The sequence below is a fragment of the Ambystoma mexicanum genome, chromosome 3q, assembly GCF_040938575.1.
Source record: "Ambystoma mexicanum isolate Mex_15411 chromosome 3q, UKY_AmexF1_1, whole genome shotgun sequence".
In the NCBI taxonomy this organism is placed as follows: domain Eukaryota; kingdom Metazoa; phylum Chordata; class Amphibia; order Caudata; family Ambystomatidae; genus Ambystoma; species Ambystoma mexicanum.
Window position 1 is genome coordinate 870215505 of NC_090926.1, and position 21533 is coordinate 870237037.

Sequence of the window (21533 nt, forward strand, 5' to 3'; positions counted from 1 at the left end):
TTAGTCCCTACTTCCTTCCCAAGGTGGTATCTGAATTTCGTCAGACATAAAAGCTAACACTACCAGCTTCTTATCCACCGCCTCGCCCTTCTAAGGAAGAAGAAGAAAGGTTACATAGACTTGACCGGAAAAGGGCTCTTTGCTGCTACATTTCTAGAATGGCAAATTCCAGACAAAATGACCCCTTTTTTGTTGGTTATATTGGCCACAAATTGTGCTAAGTCATGACCAAACAAACACTCATGTTGGAGTATCCAATGCATTTTGGAGTGCTACTCCATTGCTGGTGAAGATGTCCCTGAGAATCTAAGAGCCCATTTCATCAGAGGACTGGCAACCACATACTTTCTCAAAGCATTACTGTTTAGACACAATGTCGGGCAAGGACGCTGTTAGGCAGAAACCTGTGCAGTTCCCTTTGGGAACACTGCAAAAGATTTAGGACTACAGGTGTTGGCAGTAAACCCACTTGGTAGCAGTCTGTACCACCCAGATTTACCTGGTAGCTGTGGCTGAGCAGTCAGACCTCTCTCAAGAAGAGTTAGGCAGTATGCAAAGTATACACAATAGGCACTCCGATACAACAATACAAGCAAACACTGACCAGAGCGTTGGTATCAAAGTATATAATTATTTATTTAAAAACACAGTTTGAAACACTCCAGCACTCTTATCATAAAACACTCTAAACACAGTTACTATTATAATATATACAACCCTTATTCCTTATCAGATAAGTCTTAGTTAACACCACTTATTTTCATACAGAGGTGAGTGCTTAACTATAGATGGCACTCCAACAAGTTCATGAAGAAGGGAGGGAAAAAGACAGAATATGGGAAGGTACACCACTCTAAGCTTTAGGAACACTATTAGCAAGGCAGAAGAGCAAAAGTCACTTGTGAGCCAAAGTCCATAGGCTGGGCCCACTCTTAGAGAGAGCAGAGCACAAATGCGCCCAAGATCACAGTTACCCTAGGCTTAGAAAGTCTTGCAGAGAGTTCGAAAAGAGTTTAGAGAGGCTCAGAAAAGTTTAGCCAGGGTGTCCCAGGCTAACCCAGGTTCGAAAGCCGGGGGCTAAATCTACCCCGTACAGTCGGTGGCAAGGGAAGCCGGGTGGGACACGGTACCATAAGTGGGAAGGATCCTCCAGCGGTGGCAGTTGTTCCTGGCAGCGGGTGCAAGTCTCGTCGTCGTCCAGGGGAAGAGAAGATCTCGACTTGGAGGAAATATGAAGGTCGTTGCACTGCCAAGGAAGAAACCAGCCGCAGAGTTTTCCGGTTAAAGGTATTACCCTTTAATTCGCGGTCGTGGTAAAACGTGGTATCCCGGTTGCCGGGGTGCTTGGCACAGGCAAGGCGGCCACGAGATACGTCGGGAAGGTGAAAAGACAGTGAAACTGGTTATCCCCACCAGTCAAAGGAAGAAAACTCTCCGGCGGGAGATCTCCTCTGTCGTTGGGAAAAGTGGTGAGACAGTCCAGCAGGGCTCCACCGGTGGTGCCGTCGTGGCAGGTCAGCTCAGCTTCTCCCTCGTCGGATTCTTAGGTCCTGTGGCGACTTCTGAAGTTCCAGCCCACAAAGCCCTGCTTTTATGCAGAAAACCCCCATTCACTCAGCCTAGCTGTCACTCAAACATGCTAAGTGGTGAGCCGGCCGGCTCACCACTTGGGCCAGTCAGGACGGAGTGCGACTTCAGTTGCCTAGGCAACTCAGTCCAGGGTGCCTAAATCCCCCTCCAGCCCTCCTAAGTACCCCAGACAGAGTGCCACCACTTTGGAGGGCTTCTGTGGAGAAGCCCGCCAAAAAGTGGAACAAAGGGCTCGACTTGGGTTGGAGTCACAGAAGAGAACACAAACGCCATTTTAGAACAGAGTTTTGGCAAAAAATACCAACCGGAGAATTAATAATAATGAAATTAACCGGCGGTATGTTCGAGGCTATCGTAATTAAATAAATAAAGATAGTAGCCTCGAACAATGAGAAAATCCCATAGAGAAATATTCACGGTTGAATATAAAAAGTAGTAACCACTGCCACCAGCCAAAACTCGATCAGGGGGGACGGAGACGTGCCCCCTCGACTAACAGACCCCGGGGCAATCGAATTGCCCCAGCCAGTATGTCCACAATATGATGGTTTGTACACGTTCTGTTCAGAATTTAAGACTAGTAAAGTCAATGGTGACTTTACAGACCCTGGGAGACAGTAGTCAGTCCCAGGGTATGGAGTCTATACTGGGGAGTCACTATGACACCCCTGTGTTACTGCACTGAGGGTGCTGTGTAACACACATCACAAAAACACATGAAGCCCTATGGAGTAAAAGACCCCATAGCCCATTAAAGACATCTAGAGTCAAAGAAACACACTCAAATCATGTCCAAGAGTGAGGGTAAAAGAGTCTCACTCTTGGCAGGAGAAATAAATAAACCCCAAAAATCCAGCAAAGCTGCTGGGGGACTTATTAGGTTAGGAAATTCAGCCTAAACGGAGAATTCTCCCTAACAGACGCTCGTTTTATTAAAGCGGTTCTGCACAATATTACGGGCTAATCCACTTCCCCCACCTCCATCTACAAAACTGCTATGGGTGTCTTATCTAAGATGAGGAATCTGAGGGAGGATCATCCATCAGAAAGAACATTACCAAGGGTAAGTAATTTTGTTCTTCTGTTGCAACTGAGGTGTCCTGATGTCGTCTGCTCCAAGTCTTCATGCCTTCGCATGAACGACTCAATAGTGACTGGAACCGAGAGTCAGATCCTGCAACCGACTGATTCTAAATCCTGTGACCTCTGCACCCACAACCTGTGGGCCTCCTTCAACCAGTCCAAGCCCCAATGATTATGTCCCCAATGGAATCCGAAACCTCAGCAGTGGTCTCTGGAGGCAACTTTCCCCTCCTCCTACTTACTACCCAACTCCCCTCTCTACACTACACTGCTCCTACTTTCTAACTCACCCCTACACTCCCACAAAGTCTCACTCACCTTACCCTCCACACACACATTCTCATCCAAGTACCATGTTCTCTCACCAACCAATAGCTCACTGTAACGCTCACCTGATTCCCACGGAGGCGCCGACCCATTCTGGACTGCTACAAGTTCTTCCACGGTAAAGCGTAATGCTTGGAAGATGGACTGGACTGGACCCCCAAACCTCGTCTGTCTGGCCCGTAGAATAATCCTTCTGTAGATGGGAAAAGGGAGTTAACTGTCTGCTAGATTGTGTGTGAGATTCCCCCCTTTTTCCCCCTTCTCACCCTCCTCGAACCCTAGCTGTGCCTTCCGCAAACTCTCACCTTAATTTCTGTATGGACGAGCTCTCCATCCTGTTTCTGACGCAGGGGCGCGTAGATTTCCAGTTACTTCACTGGATCTCGGATTTGGCGAGGGTTCGATGTCTGCTTGCCTTTACCAAAATGCTGCCATAAGTATATAGTTCAAAAGATCAAGTCTTATTTGTCCCTTGACCTTTGTTTAATTTTCAGGGACTAGGTGAGGAATCCGTGTGGAGGAATGGATTCGCCGAGGTAAGCTCAGGTGAGTACTTTTAATGAAGGTGTGCCGTAGTGGTTTGCTCCGACACCTTAATGAGTGTGTCTTATTTCCCCATAGGGGCTGGGGTACGGAAAAGCCAGAAAAGCCGCTCCGACCCGAAAAGGGAACTGAGGTCCCAACAAAATTCAGGTAAGACTTAAGGTGAGTAATCTGTCCTTTTGCAATTAGTTTGTTGCTCACCTTGTTTTGTCCTTTTTCTGCGTAGGTCTTGAATGCGACCGATGTCGCCTATGGGCGCTGAAGAGGTTGCCGGCGCCACGTGAAGGTAAGTGGAAGCGGCGCGGCAGCGTGAGAAGCAGAGCGCTTCTAACTATTGTCTTTCTTTTCCGTAGTGCTGGGATGCGGCCGATGTCGCCTATGACCGCTGAAGAGCTAGACAGCGCCACGTGAAGGTAAGTGGAAGCGACGCTGCAGCGAGCGATGAGATGCGTTTGCGTTTCTAACCCTTGACTTTCTTTTGCAGGATCGACGGAGTGAAGAATCTGGATGCTGGATGAAGGTAGGTAATGTCCTAATGCTTGCCTTTCTCTCCTTGCAGGTGTTCCAGGTGCTGGCGGGCGTGGCAGGAGCCAGGATGCAGGAGCCAACTCGGTGAGCGTCCTGCTGCAGATGCAGAATAACGCGAAGCACGTGTGGCCATCCAAGCGTGGTTTAAATAGCTTTGGAAGAGCTTCAGGTGAGTGTTCTTCCACTGGCCCCACCCGAGTAAGAAAAGAGTTCCTGAAAGAAAATAGTTCCTCCCCAGCCTTAGTTGGCTTGGAGCTTCAGACAGCATGGTCTGCCTCGGGTGAGTATGCAGCATGATCTGCCTCAGGTGAGTTCACCCAAGCATTACCATATGTTCTGCCATGATGAGCCTGGCGCCTATGGCGCCAGGACAAGGTCCAAAGAGCCCCTATAGGGGTTTGCTGGGTCCTGCTTGGTGAGTATGAAGTTTGCTTCCGGGGACGCTGGGCCTGACCTGGCTCCTCGGGAGCAGACATCATGACACTCACCTTCACCACTCTATTTTTGTGGGATTTATAAACGCGCACAAGGACAAACCAAATCATATAAAGGCGCAGCTGGTATTGAAAATACACAACAGAGCAAAGAAACCATCAAAGGGGCAGGTTTGTCAGTAGAGGGATATATATGGAAGAGAAGCGAAAGGCCTCTACATCCCTATATTTAAAGAGGAAGGTGTTAAGGGCTCTCCGAAATTGATAAAAAGAGTACAGGGCTCTGATTTCTCGGGGAATACTATTCCACAACTTGGGGCCGCCATAAATGGCAAACCTCCTGTGTCCCCTTGTGTTACAGCAAGATCGAGAAATGTTCAGCAACAGTTCATCCCCTGAGCGTAGCAGCCTAGTTGGTTGATACAGACTAACTTTATTCGCTAATTAAGATGGAGCCGAACCCTTCAAGCTCTTGAAGATCAAGCAGGCCACCTTAAACGTAATTCTGTCATCCACTGCCAGCCAGTGGAGGGTCTGGCGGGCAGCCGAGACATGGGCGGACCTGCTCAAGCCTCAGACCAGTCTAAGGGCTGAGTTCTGTGCCCTTTGCAATCTCTGCCGCTGCTTAGCTGGAATTCCAGCAAGAAGGCTGTTGCAGTAGTCTAAATGTGAATTTTCTAAGGCGCCAACTGAACAGCATAGTCATTGCTTCGAATAAACGGCCAAGCTTGTCGTAGAAGGTGCAGAGAGTTAAAAACTGCCTGGACCTTGGCACTATCCTGACTTTCACTTTCAAGATTGTCCTGTCATATGCAACCAAGTTTTTTTTTGTTTTCGAGGCGAATTTAAGTTCAGCCCCCAGGATGCGCGGGTCTTGGGGACACTTCACTACAGCGAGGAGATGTTTTGGTCCGAAAAGGGCAACCTTGGTCTTGGCTGGGTTAAGTTGCAACTGGTTTACCGACATCCAGCGGCTAACTTCATCATTACACTGATTGACCCTGAGAAATGTTTCATCAGCATTCTCTATTCTGATGAACACCTGGGTGTCATCGGCATAAGATGGAAAATTAATCTGATGACTCAACAGAATGTTCATCAGTGGCCGCAAATATAGATTAAAAAGCAGGGGTGAAGGGGAGGATTCCTCTGGGACTCCACAGCATAAATAAGCAGGGTCTGAGAGGAAACCCCCCCCCCCCCATTTTTACCGGCTGCCACTCGCCTGATAAAAATGAACCAAACCATTTCATGGCGTGTTCACCCACATTACCGATTTCTATTAAACGACTAAGCAATACCGAATGATCGGCTGTGTCGAAGGCCGCAGAGAGGTTCCACATTACCAATAATTAAAGAGCTCCTCTGGCCTCCAATAGGTTATCATGTACTGCCAGTAACACTGTGTCAGTCCCAAACTTGAGTTTAAATCCCGACTGGAAGGGATCCAACAGAGACTTATTTTCTACAAATCCCTGCACTTGGCTGGTATCCACTTTCTCCAGCAGTTTACCTGGCCATGAAAGACTTGCAATGGGTCGATAATTCTGCAGCATGGATGAATCCAAGTTCGTTTTTTTCAATAGGGGCATGTGTTAGGCAGAAACCTGTGCAGTTCCCTCTGGGACCACTGCAAAACATTTAGGACTACAGGTGTTTGGCAGTAAGCCCACTTGGTAGCAGTCTGTACCACACAGATTCAATTGGTAGCTGTGGCTGAGCAGTCAGACTTCCCTCAAGAAGAGTTAGGCAGTATACAGAGTATTCACAATATGTCAAGAGAACACAGTAGAACAAGTAAACGCTGACCAGGGCTTGGTGTTAAAGAGATATAATCATTTATTTAAAACCACATCTAGAAAAACACACAGGCACTAATACTAAGCAATTCAAAAACACGGTCACTAAAAGATATACACTCCCTTAAAAGAATATTAGACAAGTCTTAAGTAAAGCCCCACTTATTTTCAGACAGCGGTGAGCGCTTAACGTAGATGGCACTCTAATAGTTTTGTTTTTAAAAAGGGAGAGAAGAGCAGAGAACAAGTCCCAACACTTTTACCAGAACATAACAAGCGAGGAAGGCAAAGTAAAACCGTGAAGTTAGAGTTCAAGAGGCCGGATCCACTTTCAGAGGATCCAAACGAAATGTGTCCAAGGTCACACGGTTGCAGTGCACAAAAGTCTTGTAAAGGTTCAAAAAGGAGTTGGACCACAGAAAGGGACCAGTTAGAGGGTCAAGACGGCCAGCCCAGTCTAGAAGGTTAAGGGGTTATTATTACCTTGTAGCAATTTTTAGAAAGGAAGGCCTGGCGGACACAGTACCTTAAAGTGGTAAGAACTCTCCAGCGGGGGCACTTGTTCCTGGCAGCGGGTGCAAGTCGGTGCTTCGTCCGGGGGAAGAGGGGATCTCGTCGTGGAGGAAGACAGGAGTCTGTTGCACTGCCAGGGAAGAAACGAGCCGCAGAGTTTCTCAGGTACAAGGAGCGGTCCGGTGGCATTTCGACCACAAACCGGGCTGGGGTGCGAAGAAAGGAAGGTAAACTGGTTGTGCCCACCAGTCAGGGGAAGAAGCCTCTCCAGCCGGGAGATCTTCTCGGTCGTCGGGAAGTGGTGAGTCGGTTCTGCAGGGCTCCACCGGTGGTGTCATCGTGGTAGGTCGGCTCAGCTTCTCGCTCGTCGGATTCTCAGGTCCTGTGGCGACTTCTGAAGTTCCAGTCCCCAAAGCCCTGCTTTTATGCCGAAAACCCCCATTCACTCAGCCTAGCTGTCACTCAAACATGCTAAGTGGTGAGCCGGCCGGCTCACCACTTGGGCCAATCACACAAGAGTGTGACTTGAGTTACCAAGGTAACTCAGTCCAGGGTGCCTAAACCCCCTCCCACACCCTCTGTGGGACCCAGACAGAGTGTCACCACTTTTGAAGGCTTCTGTGGAGAAGCCCGCCAAAAAGTGGAACAAAGGGCTCGACTTGGGTTGGAGTCACAGAAGAGAACACAAACACCATTTTAGAATCGAGTCTTGGCAAAAAATACCAACCGGCGAATGAATATTAATTAAGTAAACCGGCGGTATGTTCGGGGCTATGAGAATTAAATAATTAAAGATGGTAGCCTCGAACAATGGGAAAATCTCATAGGAAAATATTTGCGGACGAATATAAAAAGTAGTTTCCACTGCCACCAGCCAAAACTCGATCAGGGGGACGGAGACGTGCCCCCTCGACTAACAGACCCCGGGGCAATCGAATTTCCCAGACCAGTATGTCCACAATATGATGGTTTGTACTGGTTTCCGTTAATAATTTGGGACTAGTAAAGCCAATGGTGACTTTACATGCCCTGGGAGACGGTAGTCAGTCCCAGGTTATGGAGTCTATGGCGGGGTGTCACTATGACACCCCTGTGTTACTGCACGGAGGGTGCTGTGTAACACACATAGGAAAAACACATGAGACCCTATGGAGTAAAGGACCCCATAGCCCATAAAACACATTACCAGTCAAAAGAATACCATAAATCATGTCCAAGAGTGGGAGAAAAAGAGTCTCACTCTTGGCAGGAGGAAAAAAAAACAACTCCAGAAATCCAGCAAAGCTGCTGGGGGACTCACTAGGTTAGGAAATTCAGCCTAAAGAGAGAATTCTCCCCAACAGCATGACAATGGCTTTCCTAAGGTCCGGATGCACACTACCCTACTCCAAATATTTATTTATAAACTTTGTCATGAAAGGAGTGATCTCTAAAGCCAGACGCTTTGCAGTGCAAGCTGTCAATGGAGCTTGCACTGCAAGAGATTGTTAGTTGGTTTAAGCATAGTGGGTAAAATCTTTGCTTGTAGCCTCCATGCTCCACTCTGTCCTTTCTCCGTCTAGTCTCTTGGTCCGCCACTTGACCGCAACCAAACAACCCACACCTTCCTGTCCTGTTCGTCTCTTTTTATTCACTGCTTCCCCCATGCATTGACCCTTGGGCTTGCCTGGACCCCGTTCCAATCCTCGTCTTGCTCTCCCTCAGTGTGAAAAGAGGAGTTGAAGTGGGCACCTCCTACGATTATAATCGAAACCCTCCTACGATTATAATCGAAAGTCATTATATATCAAATATAAGGTCTTTGTTGATCAACAGAACTTCTATTGCACCATACAAGAAATAACTATGCACAACACTGTGGAAACCTCCACCAGACTGGTTACACACTTGTAGTTCGAACTACTGCACTTTTAAAGAAATATATTAAAAAAAATCATATCTATGCACCATCTTTATTTCTATTGCTGCTCTAACAGACATGCTTGAGAGGCAGATAACTTGGGCTGTGCATTTTCGGATATGCAAGTCCTTCATCAGAACGATATCTAAAACATACAAATATAAATAACAAAGAACGAATCACTGAATACTATGTACATTTAGATAAGTAAAAGTGAACCAGTAAACAGCAAACAACAATTTGTAATGGACATCAAGCGGAGCTAGAAAGTATGGCGTTGATTGGGGGAAAAGTGAAAACTGACAGGACATGAATAGTCAATAAAATACATTCTCCCTCAATAGACCACATATAGTAATAAGGTAACACTACATCTGTGTGTTGTACATAACATCTAAAAAAAAAGATAACGTGTTACTTTCTACGCACAGGGTCATGAATGCAAAGTAATGGCTACTCAGAGACACATACTAAAACAGCAAAAGAAGAGTAAGAAGAAATACAACTTTGAGATAACTACTACTTGTGGACAAATCTAACTAGAAAATATTTAAAAATGCAGAAAAATCACTTAGCGCTGTTTAGAAACATAAGACATCCAAGGATTGGGGTCACAGTGTGCTTTGAAAGAAAAACGGCGGCAAGTTTCTTGAAGCTTATGGATACCTGTGAAATAACCGGTGTGGGTGAGTGGTGCCATCATTGGGTAGTGATGTCACCATGCAGTTTCATAATTGGGTCATCCACGTAACAGATAAATGTAAAAATAAAACTGAAAATAAAATAGATGACTTACAATAGCCATCTAAAATATTGCACATATAATACAAGCTTGCAAGAAACACTGAAAAATAAGTTTGAGAGCATCATAGCACAAACATTAATGGGAAAGAAGTGAATAAAAAAATCTCAAAAGGACAGTGATTACTAGAAAGTCTCCTCAGAAATCATAGGTTCTAACATCTGAGTTCAAGGGACAATTTTTAATTCACAAATGGAAATATAAAGAGCTGTACAATTAATGCTATTACATGTGGGTCACATGTGATGGTTCATACAACATGTGACTTTGAACTCTTAATTTCAGCTTTCAACTGGAGAATATGCTTGCATGTAGTCGGATGTATTGGACAGATAGGTGGGCAGTGTTGGCAATTGTCCATTTCTTGCTATACATTTGACCCTTGCATCGTGTTCACCTGTATGTTATTACCATGAACTATTAACATTTACAATAGCTGAACAGGAAGGGAAGAGTAAAACATGGGTAAGAAGATACCAATACTTTAAATGAGCAGTTGAAATCTATCTGTATTTTCTATTTCAGCCATTTAACACTAATGGAAACAAGTTTATGGTTTTGCTAGTTCTGCTGAGTGTGACTAAATAGCTCTGTGGACTGCTTTCAAACCCAGCTGTCCTGATCTTCAGGAACTGGACCTTTCTGCATAATCCCAAAAAAAAAGTCCTCCGTTCAAATCTAGTTCTACTGTGACCCTACCATTAATAAACTAAACTTAAACAGTTCTAGGAGATTGGCTTGATTATTCTGATATGCCAGTCTTTTCCGATGGCTTCTTTATATCAATGTCTTTATTCTGGTTGTTATTTATCATGCAGAATCTTCAGTAATAGTCTCTTTATTTCTTGAATTAACTCTTGTAATTACTCTACAGCATTCTTTGATTTGATATTCTCTTTAAGAATGTATTTAGGCCAACCTTCCCCGTGACACTTTATCACTTGTTTGTTTGAGGTTTTAGATCTCCCACAGTCTATTGATCCTGATCCAGGTGTTCTGAGCTTGGTTGTGGTTTTTGCCCACTAGATAGTTTCCCATGTATTGATTCTTTATTGCAACCTTCTGTACTTGGCAAACTAGTCTGGTCTTCTCTTTTACCGGACTGTCAGGTTCTTATCTTTGCAGCTTGATGCTCATATAGTATTTTCCCTTTTTTTTATTCGGATCTGGTTCGGAACCTTCATAGAGTTCCCATCCAGGATTATTCAATTCACACCTTCTCCGCTTTATACAGTTCCAGTTACAACAGTTTATAATAAGTAACTCTTTGTGAGTACTGGTACGAGTTCCTCTTCTCGTCTTCCGTTGACTCGGCTAACTCTCCCTTGTGCTGTTCACCCCGTTACCAATTTGCAGGCGGGGAATGTTGCGGGCTTTTGCGCTCGCTCGGTTTCTCCTTCCTTCTCTTCATCGCACCCTCGACTCAGCCTGTGCTCCTGCAGTATGCGGAGTGGGCGATTGGGAAACTGCTCGCATTCCCAATGACTTTCGTTCTGCATGCTTATTGGTCTCCCATTCTCAGCATCCCTTATGCTGTATACAAGCTTTACCACTTGAAAGCTGCTCACGCTTCCAGTTACCTTCTCGGATGGTCTTGGGGCATATTTGTTTGGGAGCCCTGCCAACCCCGGTAGAGACGTGGTCTCGACACGACCCGCAACAGGACTTTGCTTTTCTGCAGTACAACTATTCTCCCGTTGTTTGATATGCCGGGTCTTCAGAGTCTGACTCGGGTATTCAGCCACTATTCGAAAGTCACGGGCTGCGTGACTGTTTGCTGGTCTGCCTCCTGGCACGCTCATGTCAGGGAGGTTCCCAGACGTAGGATACTCCCTGCTCCTCCACTCGTCCCAATTAAGTGTTCATGACCTCCTAAAGAGAGATCCTTATTTCCATTTCCTTCTACTTGCTGGTGGGTTCCAGCATTACCTTGAGCCAAACAGGTATATGGTACATTAGTCTTTGTAGCAATTAGTCCCATGTATGCTACTAGGCTGTGTGGCTTAGGGAGTTCCTCACAGGAACAGGCGTCTCCCAGTGAGGTCCCACTTGCCCAGACCCATAAGGAGGGTCTTGCAGAACGGGCCCCCCCCCCCCCCCCCCCGTAACCACAAATGGGGAGTCTGTCCCTTGGGAAGAAATGACAAATATCTTTGATTCGTCACACCCCATATTAAGATTGAAATCCCAACAAGCACTGCATTTTCTAACTTTCCTTTATTACAGTTGTTCGTTTCCCAAGAATGTCATGTTGTACCGTACGTCTGCTTGCACTGCAGAATTGCTTGGCACACACACATTTTCGGAATCCCAAAGGTTTTGCAGATGTTCTTTAATGGAGGAAAGAATATACATTAACATTTTTTTAACATTTGCTTTTTTCTGCTTCTTTGCCCGCAGGATATTGTTGGTTTGATATATGCCAAAAACTACCCTACATCATTATTGGCATTGTTGCCATATGTTGGTATTATCAGTGTTGTGTACTCTGGGAATTATTAGCAATGCTGTGTACTCTGGACTGTTACCATATAGTCTTAGTCGCAGAGTTTTGTACTCCATGCTTATACACTGACATTAGCATTGTTGTGTACTTCATGCCAGAACTCCAGATAAGAATTTGAGGTAGTAGTATTTTAGTCCTCATTTAGGAACGTTGAAAGTACAACTATTCTTCAAGGAGTAAAACGTTCATTCCAAATGGTGCAACTTTAGGCAAGTCAAAATATATTGAAAAGGTCGGCATTTTCATTTAAATCCAAATATTCTATGTAGCCATCAATTCCAATAAACCAAAAGGTGCACATTTGTCATATGGGCAGACTTTACAGTAGGCAGCACTAAAGCGGTGACCCTCTTTGTAGAAGGTTCTGCCTATGCCACTGCTCTGAATACATCACCTGAGCAGTAAAGGGTGTGACGAATCACACTTAGATGGCTTCCACTGGTTTCAAATTTTCTTGTATTCTGCACCACTAAAATTGCATTGTGAAACCTAGGCCTTTTCTCCCTCCTTTAGGATTCTCAAACTTAGGTGGCTTCCACTGGTTTTAAATTTGCTTGTAGCTGCACCCCTAAAATTGCATTGTGAAACCTAGGCCTTTTCTCCCTCCTTTTGGATTCTCAAACTTAGGTCGCTTCCACTGGTTTTAAATTTGCTTGTAGCTGCACCACTAAAATTGCATTGTGAAACCTAGGACTTTTCTCCCTCTTTTAGGATTCTCAAACTTAGGTGGCTTCCACTGGTTTTACATTTGCTTGTAGCTGCTCCACTCAAATTGCATTGTTTTAATTTACTTGCATCTGCACCTCTAAAATTGCATTGTGAAACCTAGGCATTTTCTCCCTCTTTAGGAATCTCAATCTTAGCTATGTGTTCTCTTCTGTCTTAGAATGTCCTGCGCTTTTTCTGCGCTCGCTTCCTGAGTGCTGTCGTCTTGTCCCATATCTCTACTCACTTGCCCCTCGCTGTCTTTCTGTCTACCCCTGAGACACCCCCCCTCCTCTCGCACCTACTCTATCGTGCTCTCTGTCTCCCCTTTCTTTTCTAACTGCTTCTCTATCGACTATCCTGCTCTCCTCACCAAGTCTGGTAGGAAGAAGTTTAAAAGGACATCCTGGTCTCCAACCCAGGCCTCCCTATCGTCAACACCTATGTCAGTGCCTCCTCCAAGGAAACTCTCACCGACATCCTATTTGTCGTTCCTTCACCAGATCTATGGACACTGCATATGTCTGTGTGCACTCTCCTTTCTCCTCTTCTCCCATTAATGGTGGCACCCGTTGGGACGCCCTCCTGGCCTCCTTCCTATCCTCTAAGGTCATCATTAATGTCTACTCTAATGGGACCGTCTTGGTCCAAGGCTCTCTGGCCAACCTTCATCTCTTTGATAGACGCTTTCTGCGCCTCATCAACTTCATTTCTTCTCCTGCTGTCCCCTCTCCTCTTCCCTGGGCTACCTTGCCTTCCCCCTCCCTCTCTGCTCCCTCTTGGATGCTTTCTACACTTCCGCAGGGCTTACCTCTCATCTGTACCCCTCACCGGAAGTTCTTTAAGGAGGGCAACCTTCTCCACATTGCCACTCTTAACTCCTGCTCCGCTGTCAAACATTCCTGATATCTGCCGCCTTCTTGAAGAACTTGACCTCGATGTCCTCGGCCTCACTGAGACATGGTTTACGGCCAACTCCGTCACCAGCTTTGACACGCTCCTACCTGATGGCTACAAGATCCTCTCTGTGCCCAGGCCCAACCGGTCTGGTGAGGGCGTTGCACTTATCAACCTTGAGTGGATTCCTGCCTCTGTTACTCCTACGCAGGCCTACTCCTCTTTTGAATGCCTCGTCTGCAGGGTCTCTCTCTCTACGCGAGCCATTCCCTTACCGTGGCTACTATCTATCTGCCACCTGGTCAGATTTCTTCCTTCCTCTCGGAGTGGGCAGACCTGTCCTCCTCACTCCTGGCCTTAACCACTCAACTCCTCCTTCTTGGAGACTTCAACGTCCACCTGGATGCCTCTTGTCCCACCTCTGTACTCTTTCGCAACCTCTGTGACACTCTCTCACTCACCATTCTCCCCTCTGGCCCGACTCATTCTGCAGGACACACTCTTGATGTTCTGATCTCTTCTGACCTTCCCCTCTCTATCCCTTTCTCCACTCCTCTCTCCTGGAGTGATCACTTTCTCCTTTCTTCCCACCTCACCATCACTACCCGCAGGCCAAGCCACCTCCATCACTGCCACCCACCTTCCCGGTCATCCGACCCATGAAACGCGTGTCAGTTGAGGCTTTTGCCGCCACCTTCCCACCCCCCTCCTCTCCCTCTGGCTGACTCTCATCCTGACACAGCCCTCTCCGTGCTCCAGTCTTCTATATCTGACACTCTTGATATCCTTGCCCCTGCCATGAGAATCCGCCTGAAGCCCAAAGCCAAGTGTAACTCCTGGTATGACTCGAACCTCGTCACCCTAAAACGCAGGTGTAGGGTGGCCGAGAGGAAATGTTGTGCTTCAAGTTCATCCTTTGACAAACTGGCCTGCCCCCTGCTGCATAGGCAATACCGGCTCTCCGTCCTCAATAAGAAGAGAGCCCATATCCAAGTCTGCGTCCTTGCGGCATCTAACAACTCGGCTGAACTCTTTACAATGTGCAAGGAATTGGCCAATCTTGCCGCAGTCTCTACCTCTCCTGTTCCTTCCCAGGCCCTCTGCACGGCACTGGCTTCTCATTTCATTTCTGAAACTCAGGACATCCTGTCCTCACTCTCCTCCTTTTGCCCCATCCCCCTTCTACTCCCTGCTCTTCCTCTGGCCCTTCCTCAGCCACCCCTCCTCCCTCCTTCTCGGCCTTTCCCCTTTTCTCTGCAGACAAGGTTTCTAGAAAAGTCCGATCTATGAAAGTCTCGTCAAAACAGGTTCACCCCGGTTCCTCCAAAACCATCAAGGACCACATCGACTCCCTGGCTCCTGCCCTGGCTGATTTCTGCAACCACTCCTTCGTCACTGGAGTCTTCCCTCCCCCCCCCCCCCCCCCCCCCGAAGCACTCCCTTGTGCACCCTCTTCTAAAGAAACCCTCTGCAGACCCCTCCTGCCCGGCTAACTATCGCCCAATCTCCATCATTCCCTTCCTGGGCAAGCTCCTGGAGAAACTGGCCATCTCCTAGCTCAATCTCCACACTGAATCTGTTGGTTGTCTTCATGACCTCAGTCTGGCTTCAGAGCTGCCAGAAGCACGGAAACTGTTCTCCTGAACATCCGTAAAGACCTGCTCACCAACCTTGACTCTAATACCCTGTGCGTTCTCATCCTGCTTGACCTCTCTTCTGCCTTTGACACCGTCAACCATGCCATCCTGCTCAACCGTCTCCGTGATAACCTGGGTATCACTGGTCAGGCTCTGGCGTGGCTGACTTCTTTCCTCTCCAATCGGCCCTCCCAGGTCCAACTGGGGTCCTTCCTCTCCGACATATTTCTCTCTACCTGTGGTGTCTGCCGGGATCTAACCTCTCTCCCTGGCTGTTCAACCAATACCTGGCACTCCTTGCCCACCGCATCGCTGCTCTCTGTCCCAACTTTCAGTGCTATGCGGACGATACCCAGCTCATTTTCAGGCTACCCTCGGCCTCCTCCTCTCCTTCCCTCATCTCTGACTGTCTGTCTGACATCCAGGAGTGGTGTGCCGCCAACGACCTCTGCCTTAATGCCAGTAAAACTGAGATTCTACTCATCGGCACACCCACTCCCTCCTTTCCTGCAGCTCTGTCCGGCCTCTCTTGGCCCTCTTCCTACTCCCACCTGCAAGGCTAAAAACCTCAGGGTCATCTTCGACTTTACTCTCTCCTTCTCCCCTCACATCTCTGACGTCTCTAAGAAGTCACACTACCAGCTGCACCTCCTTAGAGGTATTCTTCCCTTCCTCTCCTTCCCCCAGAAGCTCACTGTCTCCAGAGCCCTGTTCCTCTCTAGGCTGGACTATTGTAACAGCCTCTATCTAAATCTGCCTGCCTCTACTCTCCGCCCTCTGCAACTTATCCAGAACAGGACTGTGAGACTTGCCCTTGGCCTGAAGCCCAGGGATCGTATCTCTCCAGGACTGAAATCCCTGCACTGGCTCCCAGTGGCTGCGAGTATAAGTTGAAAACCCTCTGCATTGTACAGAAGGCCTTCTGGGGTCTGGGGCCGAAATACCTTCAACTCTCTCTTCCTAAATATCTTCCTTCTCGGGCACCTCGCTCATCCGCCTCCAACTCCCGCAGTGTCAGTCGCTTCTCCAAGCAACGAGTTGGTGGCAGATTACTCTCTTCAACTGGGGCCTCTCTCTGGAACAGCCTTCCTGCCTCCCTGAAACTCGAGGAAAACCATCTCTGGTTCCAGAAGCACCTCAAAACCTTCCCCTTTGCCTCTGCTTTCTCTCCCCCTCTCCCCTGCTGATTTCCTGACTGAACCTGCTTGGGTTACCTGGCCACCCTTTCTGATCTCTGGCCCAGGCACCGTCAATTGCCCACTTGCACTGCCTTCCTGCCAACCCCTGCACCTGGGGACTGTTGTTCTGTATCCCTACAGTCCCCCTACCAGCACTTTTGTCTGCACATCCTTGCACTTGCCACCAGCTGGCCGTTTATTTATTTTCTTATTTATTCCACTTTTTCCCATTTACTGCACTTTGCCCTCTCCCTTCCCCCACGCACTTTTCCTTTCCCCCCCCCTTCGCATGCACTTGCGCGATCTGAATGACTCTTGGCCTTGTAGGATCATTGTCTGTCCTCCCTTTGTCCCACCTGCGCCCCCTTGCCTCGTCGCGCCTTGAAACACTTGTGTATAGGCGCGTTATAAATGCCATATCATATCATAAAGCGTCGGACACGTGACCATGTTACGCCTTATTGTTTTGGAATATTGGCCTGATTTTAGGGAGTAAAATAGGCACTTACTCTGCTTGTCTGGAAGGCCAGCTTTAGCAACTGCCATACACTGTATGTCCCTGTATACTGGTTAGTTACTGTACATTGGTATTAAATGTGAAGAGTAATTTGGGCAGTATTAGTAGTTTTTGTATACTCTGAGTGGTTACCATACGTTTGTATAAGAGGTGTTGTATATGATTAACATTTCTGCATACGATTGATATGTTTGACACTGGTAGTGCAGTACCTGCTGAAGAACTGTTCAACTAGAAGTTTTTAATATTCGATCACTGCATTGTTTTGATCTTGTTTTTGTAACATTTTAAGAGAACCTGTTTCCACACACCTTTGGCTCCTCAAGCTCTTGAAGATGTGAAAAATGTGGTTAGAAAAAATCGCAGCGATGGAGTGGATAATAATGGTTTAACGTTACAGGGTAAGTGTGCTATTTGTCTTTGTGGATGTATTCTTTGTGACTTCTGTATTTTCTTTTACAAGTTTTTCTGAGTTTGCAATTTGTTAATACTGCACACTTGATATGTGAAGTCGTTTTCGAAGAGGTGGGGACAGCTTTAAAAGAAAAAAGAAGAAAAAAGGATTAAGTCATGTTTCATGGGTGTTAGAGCTAGTCTCGCTTTCTAGGCTCTGACTATTGTAAATCTACCTTCTCCTAATTCTTTTCCGATAGCTGATTGTTAATTCATAGTTTTACTGCACCCTTTGCTTTGGTCAGTTAAGCATCTACACAGATGCCATCCATATTTATTTTCTAGCCACATTCTATGCAGCTTAATGGACATTTTCTGAAAGTCCCTTGAAGGAATGAAGCAGAACTAGTTAATCATCATTTAGTGCAACTCCACACCTACAAACATTTTTGGCTTTGACCTTTTTTTGTTTTTTGGCCACTTTTGCTGGCCCTTCTTCACAGGTTACAACACTGGAAAGACTTCTTTTGAAAACTACCTCTGGAGGATTTGTGTTCCTTCATCAAGACCAAGGTAGCAGTGTTTTGTTCCACAGGCTCCCTGCCTTGGTGACACATCTCACGCTCACTGAGGCGAGAGGCAGCTGGCTGAACCAGCTCCAAGACTAATTCCAGGCCATGGGCTAAGGAACGCATCACACCTTAATCCGGGCATGCCCTGAAGTGTCGCTGTTTTGCTAGCTCCAGTTTATGTTGCTAAACATGTGCTTGGTGTTTTTGAATCCACAGTAGAGCTTTCTTTGGCACACTTTTTCACTTGGCCAGTTCCAGCGGCAGTTGGCGGGGTCTCCCGGGTCTACTTGGGTTACCTTGGAGGTAGGCATTTTTGCAGCTAGCTAGGATGCATACCTTTAATCACGTTGCGATTAGAACAATGGCAGATAAGGCCATGCCATATGGTGTTTTGATTGAATCTAGACAAACAAAAAAAGAAACAACTTTCAGCGACTTCATAATAGGTTTTGGATGACCCTGGATATCGTGTTGCATAATCTATGATTACCAAGATTACCAAGATGTACCTGTTGCAATATTTTTAAGGTTCCAGGGTCCGACCATGTCCATGGCGATTCTGAAGAAGGGCGCTTCTATGATTGGTAATTCAACGTTTCTATTACTTTTTTTTTTATGGGTGACCTTTTTATGTTTCTCCATAGGGTATGTTTGGATTTATAGTTCCCTATAACTTTGGGGCTTAATGCATTTCCCTATGGCAGCACACAATACTTTATGTGAAGTGTTGCTGGATTGTGCTTGGGCTTCTTTGTATTGTCTCTTGATGTTCCTTGTGTGAACTACTAATACCAAGCGTAGAGAGGGATTTACATGCCCTTCACATTTTATCACACCCCACCTTAAGTAGAGCGCTAGGGAGATGCATTTTATCCCCTATCTCACTGACCCAGTAACATTTCTGTTACTGTGACATGCTCACTCTTATGACTGGTGGTATTGGAAATACTTTAATGACTTTTTAGTTAATATTACACACAGGCTGTCAAACCAGCCGCGGTAATGCACAGAAGGATCACCATTCTGCTAGAATGGTTACTATTCTGGTAGAATGGTGGCTTTTTTCTTTTTCTGCCATTTCTAGTGTGCTTGTCCTTTCTTGGGTCTTATTCTGCCGTCCTAGGTTGGGTGGATCCTGGTTGAAGTTTTGTCTTCGGCAGCAACCCTTTGTGTTTCCTGCTGAGGCTTCAGAGTGTCTGTTAAGGCAGTAAGTCAGGGAGGAGTCAGAAACTCTGCAGCTCTTTGTCTTCTGGTGTTTCTGAAAGGAACCAGTTCCTATGGCGAGCTGGCTCTCATTATTGGACAGCTACCCGACCCTTTCTGTAAACTGCAGGGAGAGTTCGCAAAAGTTTGTGCGTTCCTGTATAAATGTCAGATTCTGGAAGCTGAAAAAGGTTGGGGGTTCCTGTATAAATGTCGGATTCTGAAAGCTGAAGACAAGTCAACCACTGGAGCTGAATCCGAAGAGGGAGTTATAAAAGACGGCGGCAACTGATTCTAGCAACTGGAGATGCATGCTGTGTAACGGGAGCCTATTCTGACCCTTCCTTCCAAGCAACCTTGGGGTCCCGAAGACGCTGACACCTACCCAGCGGCTGGTAACTCGCTAGTCTCGAGACGGCCTGCAAAACAAGCCATCCCTCGACGAGCAGTGACCATCCGGGGCTGCAAATCGTCAATACTAGGGGACCTTGAGCTTGAGTGCTCTGCAATGTCTTCTAAAGTCCAATTCCTGCTGAAACTTTGGTGGACTCCTGCTAGACCTCCAGAGACCTGATTCGAATCCATGAAGCCCCCTCTCCGAGAGTGCTGGACCGAAAGAGTGAAGAGAATCCACCAGCAACAACCTTCATCTGGTACCTGTAAAAGGGCGTCAAATCCACAGAGCCGTGTGAAGCACCGAAGAATCGTTTGTTATGAGCCTTTTCTGTTGACTGCTACTGCAAGTTCCCATCCAGTGTCCGTTCTTTTGTCACCACAACCAAGAATCCAGGGACCGGATCCTGTGCTGCTGCATCATGAAGGCATCCATCTGCAAACTCTTGTTCATTGCTGAGGTTATGTGTTGGCTTGGGTAATGAGTGTTGTGTTGATCCTCTGTGGCCAAGTGGGTGATTCTTGTGTTGGGAGTTCACCCATACCATTCGACCAGGCCTAACTCATCTAGGGAGCCTTCTACGAAGTCCCTGAACACTTTCTACTAACTTTGAAGTCTGTACTTACTACTTAAAGGAGAAATCCTCTGGAACGCTGACTTTCCTCCATCTGAGCCTTATCCTGGTCTGCCTTCTGTTGACTCCTAGATCACTAGGGTCCCTCTTCTGCCTCTGAGATCACTCATGCCTTAGAATAGGGTAGCACTCTTGTATTGGTATGTAATATTTTCATTTCAGTGATACATCTTCCTGCCTTGGGTCAACCCCAGAACTTGTTGCTTGGACTTGGTAATTATTTGTCCTTGTAGGTAATGGGGAATCTTTTCCCCCCTCTCACCTAGGCTTTTACTCTTTTTATGGGTCACCTTTTGATGTCTCTCCATAGTGTGAGATTGGGGGTTATAGTTGGCTCTAACTTTTGGGCTTAGGCTGGGGTTGCCCCTTTGGGCTTCCCTGCTAATTTCTCTTTAATGTACTTGGGTGAACTATTTCATCCCCTTTACATTTAATATAGTGAGCCAGCACACACCCCACCTTATGTGGAGTGCTGGGGGGATACAGTGTATCCCCTTGCTTACTTACATGTAATATTCTTGTTACAATTGTAAGTTTCCTTGAATGGCTGGTGGCAGTGGTTTTACCTTATTGAGTTTTACGTCTTATTACTTGCAGGCTGTTATATCAGCCACAGTAATGTTCAGGAGGGTCACCATTCTGCTAGAATGGCATGTACCTTCTTTTTTGCCATTTATAAGTATTGCTGTTCTTTCCTGGGTTGTCTTCTGCCATTCTAAATGGGAATAACCTTTGTTGAACGTTGTTTCTTCGGTAGGAATCATTTGTAGTCCCTGCCTAGGCCCCAGGATGTCTGAGAAGGCAGGAAGCGAGGGAGGAGTCCAAAAATCTGCAGCCCTTTGTGTTTCACCTTGTCTGAAAGGAACCAGTTCCCAATGGGCAGACTGGCTGTCCTGATTGGACAGCCAGACCACCCCTTTCTGTAAACTGCAGGGAGAATTTGCAGAAGTTGTGCTGTAGTTCCTGATAAATCCGCCGAACCTGGAAGATGCTGACAAGTCCATCACTGGACCTGAATCGGAAGAGGAAGATGAAGAAAAGACGCCTATAGCGATTTCCAGCGACCAGAGAGACTGCTGTATAACCAGAGCCTGAAGCAACCCTTTGTTAGGCAAGAATGTATGTAGTAACACTGTGTGAGACTACACTACACTTGTCTACATGGTATTAGGTTACCCACCTTTAAGTATAGGGCTGTACTACACAAGTTGGTGGTGTGACTGAGCAGCCAGGCCTATCTCAAGAGGGATAAATGTGAGCTGTAGCAATGAAATTCGCAAATACAAGTAGCCTAGTAACACTTGTACTCAAGGTTTTAGTTATAAATTGTTATTTATTTAACATCAGTGTTTTAAATAAGCATTCTTTAAAAAGGGAA

The 21533-nt window shown here is 46.5% G+C and overlaps 1 protein-coding gene across 3 annotated transcripts in view; it reads left to right on the forward strand.

Annotated features, from left to right (window-relative positions):
- The window catches only part of RHOT1 (ras homolog family member T1), a 1148557-nt gene that overhangs the window by 511711 nt on the left and 615313 nt on the right, over positions 1–21533 (forward strand). For all 3 annotated transcript variants that reach the window (XM_069654964.1, XM_069654963.1, XM_069654965.1), the window contains exon 10: positions 17252–17360. In XM_069654964.1, the coding sequence (XP_069511065.1) occupies positions 17252–17360 (109 nt within the window). The remainder of the gene's footprint in view (positions 1–17251; positions 17361–21533) is intronic.